Source organism: Sceloporus occidentalis, unplaced genomic scaffold (assembly GCF_023333645.1).
Source record: "Sceloporus occidentalis isolate IW3139 unplaced genomic scaffold, rSceOcc1.0.p SCAF_8, whole genome shotgun sequence".
Lineage (NCBI taxonomy): Eukaryota > Metazoa > Chordata > Lepidosauria > Squamata > Phrynosomatidae > Sceloporus > Sceloporus occidentalis.
The window spans coordinates 7,072,601-7,089,310 of NW_028316988.1; the positions used below are offsets into that span (position 1 = coordinate 7,072,601).

Sequence of the window (16,710 nt, forward strand, 5' to 3'; positions counted from 1 at the left end):
GCAGGGTTCAGTCTTTGTGGCCCCAAGCTCTGCTTTTGTTTCCATGAGTCCAAGGCACAGAGGGAGCCTTGGGTCCCCAAATCCATGGAGGCACTAGTCTTAGTATGGGGGTCTTGGTATCCACTGGGGATTGGTTCCAGGACCTTCCATGGATCCCGAAATCCATGGATGCCCAAGTCCCATTATATGCAATGGGATGTTATTATTATTATTAGGGAAACCTTCAAGGGCAAGGCTCCCCAAAACTGGTGGACCTCTGCCTCTGGGTTCCCAGGAGAACGAAGAAGCAGAAGAAGCAGTGGCCAGTGGGCTTCACGAAAGGAAGCTCCCAGAAGGTCCATGGCTTCCGACAGCAGCTTTTCCCCAGTGTGCCTCTCTCCATCTTCCATTGAGGCCAATGCTGCTAGAAAGCCTTACAGCTGGATGGAGGAGGAGGAGGAGGAAAAAGGACCCTTGGCTTTGTCAAGCGAGGGATGCCTCTGCACTTAGCACTTCCATGTGTGTGTATATGCATAATAAATGCAAATTTTGCTGCAGAATGGGCCTTTCAGGGGAGCCCTAGGAGGGGAGGGATCTGTCCCTCTGGATCAATCTCCCAATTTTTCTCCCTGGATCGATCTAGGGGCTGCAGTGCCCTGAGTATCCACAAGAGGGCGCCATTGTATCAGGAATTTTCTTTATTAGCCACATCTTAATAAAACTGAAGCCTATGGGGACTCATCGGATTTTCCCATTGGCTCCCCATTCCTGAGGGGGCGTGGCCTCCATCCCTTGACCTAGACCTTCCTCCACTCCCATTGGCTGCCTATTCCTGTGGGGCATGGCCTCCTTCTTTGCACATCTGGGCCCTTGGGCCCCTCATGCCCCTTTCTGGAAATTCCCAGAATCCTTGAGCTCTCCAGGGCAATGGCCATGTGAGTTGGGGGGCGATGGGAACTGTAGTCTGAGGACTCTCGCTGGCTCCTGTGTGTGTGTACAACACAACCACGAAGTCATAAAACACACACACTCTGCCTCTGCTCTGCTCAGCCCCCTTCCCTTCGTCAAGAAGAAGGGGATGAAGAAGAACTTGGAGCAGTTGAAGAGGAAGGGACTGCATTCTGCGGAGGGAGATTGGCTTCTCTCCCTCTCTCTGTCCCTCTCCTTCCCTGCTGCACCTTTTTCAGAGGAGCCTGGCCAGCGAACGACGGACGGAGAGGGGCTCCAGATGACCGGCTCCGGGACTTTCCTTTTGGGCGGGGACATTCCCTAAGCCCCAAAACCGTGCAAGTCCCGGGTAAAAGGCGGACATGGCAACCCTACTCCCAAGACACTTTAGCCCACTATCTTCCCATAGTTGCCCACTCCTGCCATTTTATTGTCATCATTTCACATCTGGCCATAGATAGGTAGCCATCTCTGACACAATGCACAATGTGCAACACGCTCATGTGGTGTGTAGACTTTGAGTACTCTCCGGGGAGGTAAGGAATCACAACCCCTACATTAGCCCCCATAGGACATCCATATACATAAAGGAACAATATAATGTTGCATAGTGTGTAAGTGATGTAGGTCTCTGGCATCATAATGTCACACATTGCAGTCCACAATGCAACATCTCAGCTGTGGCCTTCAAACCTACACTGAGCAAATATTGTTTTGGTGGAGGTCCAACCGTCTAAAAGATGTCCTTGGAAATAATGTTCCTTCTCCACTTCACCCAATGTTTTTGTCTCCAGTTAACCGTCTACAAAGTTTGGTTTGATCCAGGGGCTGCCACTTGCTGGCCTCAGCTTTGGAGCAACACACACAGAAAGGTGCATCCGCAGTGCAGCTCTGTTGCATGTTTTTCCACATCTTCAGATTGTAGCTCCCTAGAACCCGGGTCCTTAAAAAACAGGGGTCTACTTTCAACATAGAAGTCGCTTCAGAAGAGACAGCACCCAGGTTCACAGTCTCTGGTGCTGCGCATTGAGTCATATCTGAAAGTGCCCGTGTCTGGTGTGATCCTTCCTATACGTCTGTTTCTATGCGCAGCCTCTCCATGCGCTGCACGTTGCGTTCCACCGCACTACGGTTGGTGATCTCCTGAGCGCAGCTTTGAGGGAACCAGCCTTTCTCCCCATCGCGCAGACGCTCTCCTAAATACCAGCCTAGGCAGAAGGAGTGAAGAAAGGCAGACATATCAGCAACAAGAACGTAGTGGTTCTGCAGAATAGGCACAAAGTCATGTATCTGGGGCAGCAGGAGGTTGAAAAGCACTGAGCAAGACCTCAGGAAAATTCATTAATATGTCGAACCATTGCTTTGTTCGATTTCTTTCCCATATGGCTCAATTCTATCATAATACTCGGCTTCAAAGATATAGCCATGTTAGTCTGTAGAATCAGTACGCAAAGGGATCTTGCAGCACCTTTGAGACTCACTGAAATAAGTAAGTTGGCAGCATGAGCCGTCATAGACTTCACTCTCCGAAAGCTCATGCTGCCAAGTGGACTTCAATTCTAGGAAGGTTCATGATGCCAACGTCATTCATGCAGTCGTCTCAAAGGTGCTACAAGATCCTTTTGCATCCTGATTTTCCAGACTCAGGGCTCATTCCCACTGGCAGAATAACACGGGTTGTGATTCAGATCCGCTCCGTGTCTGTAACAGATTTCAAAAGATCCCTTGTTCTCACTATAAAAGGTGATCTTTTTTATGCCACTTGAATAGGTTGGTCCCCCCCCCCCGTCCCCATTTGATTGATTTTGCATATGTGATAGAATAAGCAATTGATAGAACATGTGAATACCCAAGTGCTAGAATCTATGAAAATGCGATTGATAGAATATGTGAATATTTGAATGGTAGAATATAACTTGAGAGAAGATGCCAGCCACAGATCCTGGCGAAATGTCAGGAATAAACCCTTCTGAAACATGGCCACAGAGCCCCAAAAAACCACACACACAAACTATGTATGCCAGCCATGAAAGCCTTCGACTTCAACTAGCAATGCTTGTATTTAACAAGAGCACTGGAGCCACCCAGTCTAACCCTTTGCCATGCAGGGATTTGAATTATCAAATGAACATTTCCATCGAAACATTAGGAAGAACTTCTTTATAGTGAGAGCAGCCTCAGAGGGTATTGGACTCTCCATCTTTGGGGGGTCTTTAAAGAAATGTTGGATGGCATCTTTCAGAAGTGATTTAGTTGTCTGGAATGGCAGGGGGTCGGATAAGATGGCGCTTGTGGTCCTGTCCAACTCTATGATCTATGATGACTCTTTGTGAAGTCAAAGGCTTTCATGGCAGGTGTCCATAGCTTTTTGTGGGTTTTTTGGGCAATGCGGCCATGTCCTAGAAGAGTTTCTTCCTGACGTTTCGCCAGCATCTGTGGCTGGCATCATCAGAGAATGCTGGCATGGAAGAAAGTGGGGTATATATACTTCCATGCCAGCATTTTCTGAAGATGCCAGCCACAGATGATGGCAAAACATCAGGAATAAACTCTTCTAGAACATGGGCACATAGCCTGACCCCCCCCCCCCCCAAAAAAAAAAAAAAAACTATCCTTGCTCTTTTCTTGGTTTTAATCTCACAATCCGTTTTAAGGTTGGTTGGTCTGAATAGATGTGACCAAAGGTTACCTTGGGCTTCACGATCCAATATCCACATCTCATAGATTTCATTACAATACAAAGGGAACATAGAGCACAAGGGATCCTATTCTAGGCTCCCAAACCTGGGACCATTCTCCTTCCTCCATAAACTTGGTCAGGTCTTTTTCCAAGCCGTACTCACCTTCCTCTCTGGCCAGGACCAAGACAACGTCGGTCTGCTGAAGGGAAATCTCATCGGTCTGCTTGGCTAGATAAGCCCGAGTTATCTCCACTTGCTTGAGATCTTGGGAAAAAGAGAAACAAAGGGGGGTTAAAAACAGCGCAGAGGAATCTAAAGAGCAAAAGAGGAGAGAAATGCAAGCACTACTTTTCATGTCATTGTTTTAAGGCGAGGGGGGCATCCAAAACATATTTCTAAGTGGTTCAATTATATAAACCCAATCGTGGAACCAGTAACAAAATTGATAGACTATGGGAATATGTTGCAAAGTGTGGACAGAATCCTGTTGGTGGCATCATCATCTTCATCATCATTACCATCACCATCATCAATTTATATCCTGCCTTTCCCCCAATATAGGGACTAAGGGCGACGAACAACAACAAAACTGTACAAATTAAAACAATGCAAAGGTATTTTAAAAGTATAAATGCAAAACAAGGTTGAAAACATTACACAGTTAAAATATGACAATGTATTAAAAACGATGGGGAGTTAGCGTGGTTTGAGCATTGGAGCATGACTCTGGAGGCCAGAGTTCGAGTCTCTTCTCAACCGTGAAACTTATGGGGTGTCTTTGGGGAAGTCACAGGCTCTCAGCCTCCGAGGAAGGCAATGGCATACTCCAGCTGAGCAAAATCTTGCCTAGAAAACCCTATGATAGGGCTGCGGACTTGAAGGCACACAACAGCAACAACATTAAAAACTGTGAAGTTGAAGGCTTTCATGGCCGGCATCCATAGTTTTTTTTTGGGGGGGGGGGGTTCGGGCTATGTTCTACAAGAGTTTGCTCCTGACGTTTCGCCAGCATCTGTGGCTGGCATCTTCAGAGAAAGAAAGTTAGGTGACTATCCCTCCCTGCTAATATCCTAAGAATAGAAGTCAAGGCACTTAAAGGAGAGCCATTGACATTGGCATGCCTGGCATTCTTTGAAGAGCAGCAGCCACCAACTGAATGGCTCTTCTCCTTCAGGTAAGAGGTTAAGTTGGACTACGTTCAGATTTAATTCCTTTCCTTAAATAAAGCCAACTTACAAATAGCGTTGGCAGTCAAGGTGTGGAATCTATGTCCCTAAAGATGATCCTGGACTGCAACAACCATCAGCCCCAGCCACTATAGCCAATGGTGAGAAATGACGGGAGCTGCAATTCAACATCAGAGGGACCTTGATATTCCCCATCCCTGCTTTAAGTTCTCTAGAGTTGGAAGAGACCCCAAGGGCCATCCAGCCCAACCCCATTCTGCCATGCAGGAACTCTCCATCAAAGCATCCCCATTGACAGATGGCCATCCAGCCTCTGTTTAAAGACCTCCAAGGAAGGAGACTCCACTACAATACACTTGTAAGCCAGGTTTAGAAATGCTGCCCCAACTCAATTTTCTATTTCAACCAAACAAGAAAAGAAAAGCCTGTTTTCAAACCCAAAAGCTGTACCTCCTTTGTTTGCAGCATTAGTCTCCTTGTCTTCCCTATGCATCAGTGCCATGATCCACCGGGCGCGATCGCTCCTGCCAAAAGCAAAGGGAACAAGTGTGTTATTGTGGTTGTGTGCTGATGTATAGCGACCCTAAGGAGAACCTATCATGGGGGGTTCTTGGTAAGATTTGTTCAGCGGAGGGTTGCCAAACCTGCAAAAGTAGGTTTCATGGCTGGGCTGGGAATCGAACCCTGGTCTCCAGAGTCATAATCTGACATCCAAACTGTCAGAATATGCCAGTATGCATAGTAAGATATGACTGGATGAAGGTGTAGTAAATGGCAGGTGTTACCAAGGTAAGGTAAGCCTGCATTACCTTAATTACTAATTAAGAGAGCAATTGGCCAATTAGTCCTATGATAGCCAATCTGCAGACTATAACTGCTGTGGATGTCTGCTGAGAATTTGGGAGTATAGTATGTGTTGTTTATGCTGGCTGAAAACATAGAGGGATCTATGTTACTCTTCATGTTGGTACATGCTGCTGGGAATGGTAATGCTATTGCTATCCATGCTGGGTTAATATGCTGACGTGCAAGAAGCTATGCTATGTGAGGTTGAAGGCTTTCATGGCTATGTTCTACAAGAGTTTATTCCTGATGTTTTGCCAGCCTCTGTGGTTGGCATCTTCAGAGAATGCATCTCTAAAGATGCCAACCACAGAGGCTGGTGAAACATCAGGAATAAACTCTTCTAGAACATGGCCACAAAGTCTGAAAAACCCACACAAAAGTAAGCTATGCTATGTTTATGTTTTGCATTTTTATACTGAGCCATTCTGCTATGTTTTTGCTTCAAAGGTTTTATGACTCTGTGATGGTTTTCCTCAACACTAACACCAACTACTATGCCACCCAAGTATATTAGTAACAAAGCAAAATGTCTACCCTAGAAAACCAAGCAGAGAATGCATTTTTGGAGGGTGCTGGTGGGGACCACAAACTAAAAATATTCTTGTTGGGTTCATACCAGACCTCCTTCTAAGGATACAGAATCATAGAGTTGGAAGAGACTCCAAGGGCCCTCCAGTCCAACCCCATTCTGCCATGCAGGAACTCTCAGTCAAAGCATCCCTGACAGATGGCCATCCAGCCTCTGCTTAAAGACCTCCAAGGATATGGGTCTCAGCAGATACTACCTGGTGATTCTGTCCCAACACATGGTACTCACAGGGTTTCTGCAGCCAACACGATCACTTCTGGTTTGCCTTCGCTGTCCCTGTTCATAGCCACCCGGAAGAAGTGGGCACCACGGCAGACGCCACTTGGGCCTGGCTTGCCCGACGGAGAAGAAGGAGCACTCGGGTTTTCCATTTTCTCCACTGAGAGCTGGTCCAGCATGGCATAGTTGAGGACTGTGTAACTTTCCTCACTGCAAGAAGGAACAGAAACAGGAAAGGATATCAGACAGAACTAGGACAACCGATAGAATTAGAAAGCAAAATGAAATCAGAAAGGTATACAGTTTGGCACAAGGAAGCAGCATCTGGATGGTTATGGTTTTGCCCCAAGTACCACCAATGCCATTCATTATGTAAAGTCGAAGACTTTTATGGCCGGCATCCATAGTTTTTTGTGGGTTTTTAGGCTCTGTGTCCATGTTCTAGAAGAGTTTGTTCCTGATGTTTCGTCAGCATCTGTGGCTGGCATCTCCAGAGAAGCCTGGCATGGAAGAGAGTTGGGTATATATATTGTTGGTTCGGAAGAAGCAATTTACATGTTAATCTCTGTATTGTTCTGTTGCTGAATAGCAAGGTCTACAGGGTGTCTATTGCCATTCAACAGAACAATAGACAGGTTAACATGTAAATCACTGCCTCTCAACCAACAGTATATATACCCAACTCTCTTCCATGCCAGTGTTCTCTGAAGATGCCAGCCACAGATGCTGGCGAAACATCAGGAATAAACTCTTCTAGAACATGGCCACAGAGCCTGAAAAACCCACAAAAAGCCATTTGTCATGCTTGCAACTCAGACTATACAAATACTATGCCCACCGTATTCTACTAACTCCCTGTTTTGGGACTTTTATGAGATCTCGGTTGGCACCCTCTTTGTACCCCGTTCCACATTTTATAAAGGGGGTACGCGTACACAGGCTTCTTGACCACAGATATCTGCCTGCCCACCAAATACCATCTTCAGAAGAAAGGAAGTTGGAAAGCTGCCTTTAACCAATGCCCATCTTGCCCAGTAAGGTCTGTGCCAACTGGTGGCAAACCACAATGTCTCAAGTAGACAAAGGTCACTCCTCCAATCACCCGAGCCTTTTAAACATTTGCATTCAGATCAGGGCTTGAATCTAGGGACTTTTTCCCTGCAGAGAATGTGGTTTTTTGATTGAGAGTTCCTGCATGGCAGGGGGTTAGACTGGATGGCCCTTGTGGTCTCTTCCAACTCTATGATTCTACGATTGTCCCTCCATAAGGATTTGGGTGGACACCAGACAGAAGGCTTTTCTGGAGGGAGATGATGCTCCTTCATTAGAATGCTTTCACTCCAGGCCTAGCATCTAATCCTGTCGTCTGGGAGGCATCATGCAAAGTCAGTGTTGTACAGCGGACACTTTATTGGATGGAAACTCCAATATTGGGTACAAATACTTCCTAGGCTCATGTCTAGGAAAGCTCATGCTACCATCTTGTTTCTTGCAGTTAGTCTCAAGGGTGCTACAAGATCCCTTTGCAGACTAATGCAGCTATGTCTTTGCATTTTCCCACATTAAATAACTGTTCAGGAATCAATGAGCCACAAGTGGCCTCTCTGTCCGCAGGCGGTTCCTACATAAACCAGTCCCTCGCCATTCCAGAGCAAACGCACAACAAGCAGGCAAACTAAAAGCGCTCCCCCAAAATGACATTTCTGTCACCCTGGGAAGCGCAAAGAGGAAAACGGCTGCAGAAGAGAATGTGGTTAGGGACCGGAAAGCAGACAGCAAATGCTCACATCCAGTTCTAGGACACAGTCCTATAGTCTTGCAAAATACGGCTCCCAAGGAATCCAATGACCCTTGCATTCCACCACAAATTCTACAGCTCCTTATCATCATAAAATATACATGTTTCTCTAGTGTCTATGCTCTAGTATGTGTCCAGAGAAATGTCCTCCATCACCCCAAATACTCTGTGTCTTCAAATGATAAATCCAGTAGACAAGAGGGGATGGTAGATGCACAAAGGGATGCAACAGAAGGAAGTAGAAAGGCCAGAATGAAAAGAAAGGCATGGATTCCTTTGGACACTGTTTGGGGACAAAGAGGGGAAGACCTCCAGGGTTAGGAACCTCTGCCTCTAGTTAAGTCCATACATGATATTGCTGTCTGGGGCTGATGGGAACTATAGTGTGCCTCATCTGGAGGGTCACATTACGATTCTAAAGTGGAGATACCAAGGCATTTTGGATGCAAAACTCATTTCTATCCCCTCGCCCAACAACACAGATAAGGAGCAAACTGAAATGGGTCTTCCCCAGGCTATCGGAAATACATTGGATTCTTGGATCCCACTCCAAATACTGTGTTATTTGAACTTGACTCTATCCACTTGGAAACAATGAAGACAAATGTGGCTGCAAGACAGTTGGCCCAATGCTTAAACAGCATCAAAATCCAACAAACAAGAAGAAAAGTGCCTTCCCTTTTGGCCCCTGCAGGCATTTTATCTGAAAGGGGAGAATCAGTTTTCCTTCATGCCAGGGACCTCTGGGACATGATAGATAAGTTTTCCCCATCACAGTGTTACGTTTCACCCTCCCCGAAATGATCTGCAAAGCCTTTTTCCACCATTTGTTCTCCTGTGCATGGACGGAGTTCAGTTGCTTTTGAGCCATTGTCTGGAAAACCTCAAATGAATGAAAATTTTTGGAAGGTGACACATGTCATGAAAAATTCAGTGTCTTGACAAATTGGTCCTTAAAACACCTAAGATTTCAATTTCTCCAGTAAGGGATGAGAAGCATGTGGTGCTCTAGACAATGTAGCCCAGCCGGCAAGGCCTGGGTCAGGAATAATGGGAGCCATAGTTCAGCACCTTCTCCAGAGCCATAGGTTCCTGAACCATACCTGATTCTAAGGACCTTATCACACGCAGGGATTTACGTGGGCAAAACGGCATCCAAACGTTGCAGAAGTGCCAGGGGTGTGATCACCCATCATGCTTCTAAAGTGTATCTGAGTCTTCTCACTATGTTCCCATCATGGAATTATTCACTGGGAGCCATTTCCTCGTGAGCGATTCCATCATAGTGAGAAGCCTCAAATACACTTTAGAAGCGCGACGGATGATCACATCCCTGCAACGTTTGAATGATGTTTCGCCCACGTAAGTCCCTGCGTGTGCTAAGATCCTAAGTCCTGCCCAATGCATTTGCCATGTACACACTCCCTCACTCACATGCAACCTTGTCTCTCAGCCTAGATCATCTTCCAGGAGCAAATACTAGAGGAGAAATTTGGGGTAGCAGAAAATGTGGACCACAAACAAACAAACCAGAGTCTAAGATTCCTGTTGCCAAGTGCATGAAGTTAAGCCTATTGAGTCCACCCTGAGCCATTTTACTTTGAAGAAAATTCTTGACAGACCTTGGCAGGGCAAAATGTTGCCCAAGAGTTTCAATAAGACCATAGAATTGGAAGAGATGCCAAAGACAATCTAGTCCAATCCCCAAGAGGAGCCATTGCTGAGCAACCTTTGGGTTCAGTCTATCAACCAACTACAAACCCACCTAACAGTTATATTTCTTGGTACTTATGTCAGGCTTAATGAGATGTCGTTATTTGGGTCCTCTTTTTCTCCCTAGTTTTGCTCTAGTTACGTCTTTACGTTTTACGATCATGTCCGGATCTTTCATAGCTGCCTTTCCCAATCCCAGCCTTCTTCTGATTTCTGGACTGCTCTGATCAATATTCGAAGATGTCCTTCTCTTTCGCTCACCTCTTTTTCTTGGTGATGATCAGGACATCATTGAACACGAAGAGGTAGCAGTTTCCGCGTCCGGAGCCCTTCCGGAAAATCCCACCTTCTTCCACCAAAGGAAGGGAGAGTTCCCCTCTTTTCAGAAGCCACCGAGAAGCAGAAATCAGTGGGAAGTTCTAAGGAAAACACAGCAATGAGTATGTGGCTGAGACTGGCCCTTGGCTATGCCAAAGTCATCCATCTCTGGTTTAGATCCTAGTGATATCTCACCTTGATTTTGCCAAACTCGAGCTGCTTTTGTAGTGTGTACATCTGCTCCGTCCTCTCCATGGTGTGCGCACCTTCGTTGCACTGCTTGACAAGCTGGGAAGCAAGAGATGCAAACACATTTTTATTTACACACATTTGTGTAGAATCACATTGGCCTTTTTAGCTGTCGCATCACACTGTTGACTCATGTTCAATTTACACATCTTGGGTCATTATTTTGTTTTGTTTTTTAATGTTCAGCATTAATCCAACCTTGGCACTTTCCTCCTTGACCTCCTTCAGTAGCTGCTCCAGGTCTTTGCTTGTTTCAGTTAGGAGCATTGTGTCATCTGTATATCTTAAGTTGTTAATGGTCTTTCCTCCTAGCTTCACTCCTCCTGCTTCTGAGTCCAAGCCTGCTCTGCATGTGATATTTTCTCTATACAGGGTGAGTAAATAGGGTGATAGTTTGCAGCCTTGCCTGACTACTTTTCCAATTGGGAACCATCCTGCTTCTCCATATTCTGTTCTGATGGCAGCCTCTTGTCCTGAGTATCAGGACTATCAGATGCTATGACATTCCCATTCCTCTAAGTGCAAGCCATAGCTTTTTGTGATCTATGCAAAGCATGTCTGCAGAACCAGAAATGGGTGCCAGAGATGTTCAGGACATATTGCACCTCTGCATAGACTCACTCAAAGATCATCATGTTCCCTGAGCATCTCCTACTTCTAGCAAATCAGTCAACTACCTAGAAATAGCTGACATTTCTGCACCTCACGGTAGCAGATCTTTTACCTTGCTTATGGCCTTCAGAGCTTGGGTGGCAGCTTCATAAACTGCTGTGTTCATCCGCGTCTTCTGGCAGACAGTCTAAAAGCAAAGATGATATTCAGTGCTGCATTTTCACATTATAGGCTGACGAAGACTGAATTGGGTACATGTCCAAAACTTGGCCCAGCTTTCTAATCTGTTAAAGTCATTTTGAATTTTGATCCTGTCCTCTGGGGTATTAGCTATTCCTCCTAATTTGGTGTCATGTGCAAATTGGATAAGCATGCCCTCTATTCCTTCATCCAAGTCATTGATAGAGATGTTGAAGAGCACTGGGCCCAGGACAGAGCCCTATGGGACCCCAATGGTCACTTCTCTCCAGGATGGAGAGGAGCCATTGCTGAGCACCCTTTGGGTTCGGACAGTCAACCAATTACAAATCTACCTAACAGTTCTATTGTGTAACCCACATCCAGCAAAAGGTGACCATAGACTCACTCTGGAGGATCTACAAATGCCTAGAGAAGTGTTTTTATTAGGAAATCTCTAGGTCAGGCGTAGGCAACCTTTTTGAGCCGGGGGCCGGGTTGCTGTCCCTCAGACAACTGAGGGGCTGAACTCAAAATGGCGCCCAGAGTGGCACGGAAGCTGCAGCGGGGGCGGCAATCGGCGGCAGGACAGAGCTAGGGCCGGTCCCAAGGCCTCGCCGGGCCAGATCCGGCCCGCGGGCCATAGGTTGCCGACCTCTGCTCTAGGTCCTCCAGCGTTACTTTCTGACCAACTTCTGGCAGAGATGCACTGGCAGACGTAGCTATCCATAGAGAGAACATATGAACCAAATTCACGGATCATCAAAGCTGCAAAAGTCAAGGCGGCAAATGGGGAGGGCTTTTAAAAATACACGTTCCAAGTTCGGTTCCTGTTGCTTCGACTCACATCCATGAGAAGAGGCAAGCGTGTCACTCTCTGCATGGGGAGGATGAGGAAGGAGATCAAGGGAAGGCTGCCGCATTCTGGCTTCTGCTCAATCTGCTTCAAGGTCTCCTTAAAAGCAGGGTTTGTGGCTCTGCAACAGAACGGGAAACAGGGTGCTATAAATAATGTTCTTTCTGCTCAGATTCCCATACGCATTTCTCTTCACCTTAAAAAATTAAGCATCAAGACCAAATGTAACTCCATTCAAAGGCATCATGGAGTTGACAGGTGAGGATGAATACCTGACTCCTATGGAACTCTCCTTCCCAAAGAGGCTCATTTCACCTCTCAACTACTAGCTTTCAGAAAACTGTTCAAAGGAGGAATATACCGTATGTACTCTACTACAAGTCGACTTCATGGATAAGTCGAGGATATGTTTTGGGGTTCGAGACACGATTCAATTATGGGACATCCTGACTTGTACAGGATTAACAGCCACTATGCTGCATCTACTCTTATAGAGTTGGGGATATCTTTTTAAAATGGTGACCTAGGTAAGGATGTTTAGGACCAAGCGAAGAAGGCTGTGGCCACTCACAAGAGCTTCTGAAGGGTCCTCTGCTGGTAGACTTCGTTGGAGCAATAGATGATGTACGGATTGAAATGTTTGGTGGCGTGATCCTCCACGATGTCGCTGATGTCCGGGATCAAGACATGCTCCTGGTGCCTCTTTTCCAAGTCCTCAAAAAAGCTGGAGACACACAAAATAAGACGGGGAAGTAAAATAAACTAATTTACAGGGGAAGGTAGAGCTTGGAAAAGTTACATCTTTGGACTACAATATGCCAGCCAGCAAAGCTTTCCTCCCCTTGAGATTTACCTCTTGCTGACAGCCAAGATGTCCCCAATGTTGGAGAAGAGGTGATGATGGTCTGTCTGGGTCATAGTGTCCTTCAGCGCCTCCGACTTCAAGAAGTGGTTCACCAGGATTTCTAGACTCCTCATGTAGGAATACTCCGAAGTGACAATCTCAAAAATGGCCTAGATAACACAAATATAGACAAAGCGGTGAACATGACTCTGGGGCCACTTTATGTTTTGCTGTTGTTCACAATGAGAACTCTTTGGCAGAAGACCTGACTTGGGAAGGGAGGGACGTTTCTCTTAAACACAGACGCTATTTAAGCAGAGGCTGCGGAGTGACTTTTCACAGTTGCCTCTTTGGCAATTCAGTGATTTTATTAAAGGATGGTGCATTCGCTTCCATGCAAAGTATTTAAACAGAGCCAAAACAGACATCTATCATGGATATGAGTATGTGAAGGAACGTAGATGAGTGTGTAAATAAGTGGATAGGGATAGTAAGGGTGAAACGGACGAGGAAGGAGTGAGAGTTATAGATGGAATTAGAGGGAGGAAGAGAAAAAATGAGGGAAGATCAAAGAAGACAAGGTTCAAAGAAGGGAAGGTTAAAGGAAAGAGGATAAAGAAAAAGAAAGAGAAGAGAAGTGAGTAATTTCTTCATTCTGTTTTATAAAAATGATATTAGAGAATAGGTAGGAACAGAATGCGATTGGTATGAAAGGATACAACTGAAAACAGAATAGTAATTGCCTTCTAATAATGAATGGTTGATAATATGTGTGTTGGATCCATTCTTTCAATCCTTGAATCATACTTCTCTCTTTCTTTATATATAATACTTTACGTCTCAAATAAAATTCTTGTTTTCTCCTATATATATATTTCAGGGAATTTCTGAATGAATATATATATATATATATATATATATAGAGAGAGAGAGAGAGAGAGAGAGAGAGAGAGAGAGAAACAGCTTCTTTCTCAAGAAGGGACTGTGCTCAAGACGCAGCAAATGTCTGAAATGAGTCTGTTGCTGTTCTAGTTCACTGCTCAGCTCTCTCTCCTGAATTGGCATCTCCAAGCATTGGCACACCTCCTGGCATTGGTTTCTACCCAAAATGGACAGTTAAAATCTTCCAAGTAGTTCTCTCTTTGGAAGAAGTTCTGCACAATGGACAGTCACCAAGAACAGGCCAATTCTCTGGGTTTCCTAATATTTGCAAGTTAAGAAAAAACCAAGTTCTGTGAACCCAATTGGATTCTTTGTTTGGTGCCCACGGCTTCCCTTACCTCTTGCCTCTTGCGTTCTTCTGGGGAGATGAACTCCAGGATGCCCGCTTCCAGCACCTGCAAAATTAAGCCTGAGTGACTCACAACCCTTGTACTATACTGTCATAAGAAGATGGTTTTCATTGTTTCAAAACTGTTATTGTAACATTATTAATCAATTTTATATGTGAGCTGCTTTTTGAGTCCCTTTCCAGGAGAAAGGCGGCATAAAAATAAAACAAACGACCAAATAAATAAGTATGATAATAGTGGTCTGAGCACTCAAATTGCAACTTTGGAGACCAGGGTTCGAACCCACACTCAGCCACAGAAATCCACCGGGTGACCTTGGGCAAGGCACACTCTCTCAGCTGCATGGGGGACACCTGATTGAATGAAACTATGTGTGAAAGGGATCTAGGAGTCCAAGTAGACCATAAGGTGAACATGAGCCAACAGTGCGATGCGGCAGCTAACAAGGCCAATGCAATTTTAGGCTGCATCAGTAGAAGTATAGTGTCTAGATCAAGGGAAGTAATAGTGCCACACTATTCTACTCTGGTCAGGCCCCACCTGGAATACTGTGTCCAGTTCTGGGCAACAATTGAAAAAGGTTATTGAGAAACTGGAGCCATGTGTCCAAAGGAGGGCAACTAAAATGGTGAAGGGTCTGGAAACCATGCTCTATGAGGAACGCCTTAGGGAGCTGGGGATGTTTAGCCTGGAGAAGAAAAGGTTAAGGGGTGATATGAGAGCCCTGTTTAAATACTTGAAGGGATGTTATATTGAGGAGGGAGCAAGCTTGTTTTCTGCTTCTCCAGAGAATAGGACCTGGAGCAATGGATGCAAGCTCCAGGAAAAGAGATTCCAGCTCAACATTAGAAGGAACTTTCTGACACTGGCCTTGTAAGGTGTTTTCTTCTATGATAGCTCCTTGCTGGGGCATTTCCCTTCTCCATGTTATTGTTCCATCTATGGCCGAAACAAAAGGCAGCACTGTGTTTTCAGCAAACCTGATCAATCCTGCTCAGACATTTGCGCCTGACAGGTGGAGGTACTATTCCAGGAAGAAATCTTTAGACGTTATGGAGGCGAGGGGGAAAGGTGAGGAAACGCAAGTATGGGTCAGATAAGAGGCAGGTGAGCCTCAGCCACAGCCACTCCTTAAGTCACATCAGCTGAATGTTGCACCACAATTGTTTCAGTTATGGCTCCCGAAGGGAACTTCCAAAGAGAGTCCCTGCAACAGCCAAGCCGCGCCTATGGGAAGGGCAGGGAGACAGTTGGGTCAATATTGACTAAAGGAACTGTAGTGCTAACATGGTCCCAGTTGGGTTCTGGGAGAGAATAAAGGCAAGCTGTGGCTTGGACTCAAAGTCCGGAAGGAACACCTGTGTTGATAGCACATTGCTTACATGCTGAGGTCAGAGCATGGAAAGGTTATGTTTCTGCACCTTGTTGTTGTTGCATGCCTTCAATTCAATTCTGACTTATGGCAATCGTAACATGAACCATGGGTTTTCCTGGAAAGATGTGTTCAGAGGGAATTTTGCCCCTGTCCAAAACACACTGCCAAAATAATCCAGTCTGACACCACTTTAACTGCCCTGGCTCAATGGTAGGGGATTCTGCGAACTATAGTTCTGTTAGTCTTCTCTGTCAGAGGGCTCTGGTGCCACGACAAACTACAGTTCCCAGGATTCCCTAGCACTGAGCCAGGGCAGTTAAAGCAGTGTCAAGCTGGATTATTTCTGCAGTGTGTTTCGGACCCTAGTTCAACATTCAAACCATTTTGCTGTAATGGGTATCCCATTTTTGCATTACCGTTCCCAGAATACCTTCTAGTTCTCCTGGAACAGTAACAATGCTCTCTTGCTGAGATAATATAAGTTGAGTTTCCCTTATACAAAATGCTTAGGGCCAGAGGTATCTGGGATATTTATTTGGATTTGGGAATACCTGTATTTGCACATTACATACAGAATGAGATACCTTGGAGATGGGACTAGGCACAACATTCATGTATGTTTCATATATACCCGACACACATTGAAATTCCAAACAAATCGTTGTAAAGGTTTAGTTTTTTGGGGGGTATTTTCGGGCTGTTCTGGAAGAGTTTATTCCTGACGTCTCGCCAGGATCTGTGGCTGGCATCTTCGTTCTCTGTACTTTTAACTCATAGAAAGGGAGCCATAAGGCTGATAGCCAAGAGCATAATGTGTCCTGGAAGCACTGACCTCCATCTATTCGCTCATACATTCAGCTTTTAGGGTGAGCACAAACACCTGCCAGGATTTTGTAGGTTCCTTGGTATCATTGCCTTTGATTCATCATTTAGATCCTTTGTTACATGCCCTTAAGTTTTACCCTCGACTTATCCACGGTCGACTTATAGCCAAGTATATATGGTAAATACAGTGTGCCCTTGCTTT

The 16,710-nt window shown here is 45.4% G+C and overlaps 1 protein-coding gene across 3 annotated transcripts in view; it reads right to left on the reverse strand.

The window, feature by feature from the left end:
• Positions 1-696: 696 nt before the first annotated feature.
• Positions 697-16,710, reverse strand: part of LOC149307748 (rho guanine nucleotide exchange factor 16-like) — a 33,240-nt gene continuing 17,226 nt past the window's right edge. For 2 of the 3 annotated variants that reach the window (XM_089534385.1, XM_089534386.1), the window contains 11 exons: positions 14,297-14,353; positions 13,026-13,186; positions 12,744-12,896; positions 12,164-12,293; positions 11,252-11,326; positions 10,474-10,566; positions 10,222-10,379; positions 6,459-6,659; positions 5,246-5,319; positions 3,771-3,872; positions 697-2,135 (listed from right to left, as the gene is read on the reverse strand). In XM_089534385.1, the coding sequence (XP_089390511.1) occupies positions 1,996-2,135; positions 3,771-3,872; positions 5,246-5,319; positions 6,459-6,659; positions 10,222-10,379; positions 10,474-10,566; positions 11,252-11,326; positions 12,164-12,293; positions 12,744-12,896; positions 13,026-13,186; positions 14,297-14,353 (1,344 nt within the window). In that variant the 3' untranslated portion in view covers positions 697-1,995. The remainder of the gene's footprint in view (positions 2,136-3,770; positions 3,873-5,245; positions 5,320-6,458; positions 6,660-10,221; positions 10,380-10,473; positions 10,567-11,251; positions 11,327-12,163; positions 12,294-12,743; positions 12,897-13,025; positions 13,187-14,296; positions 14,354-16,710) is intronic. The other variant, XM_089534388.1, reaches the window with a different exon arrangement.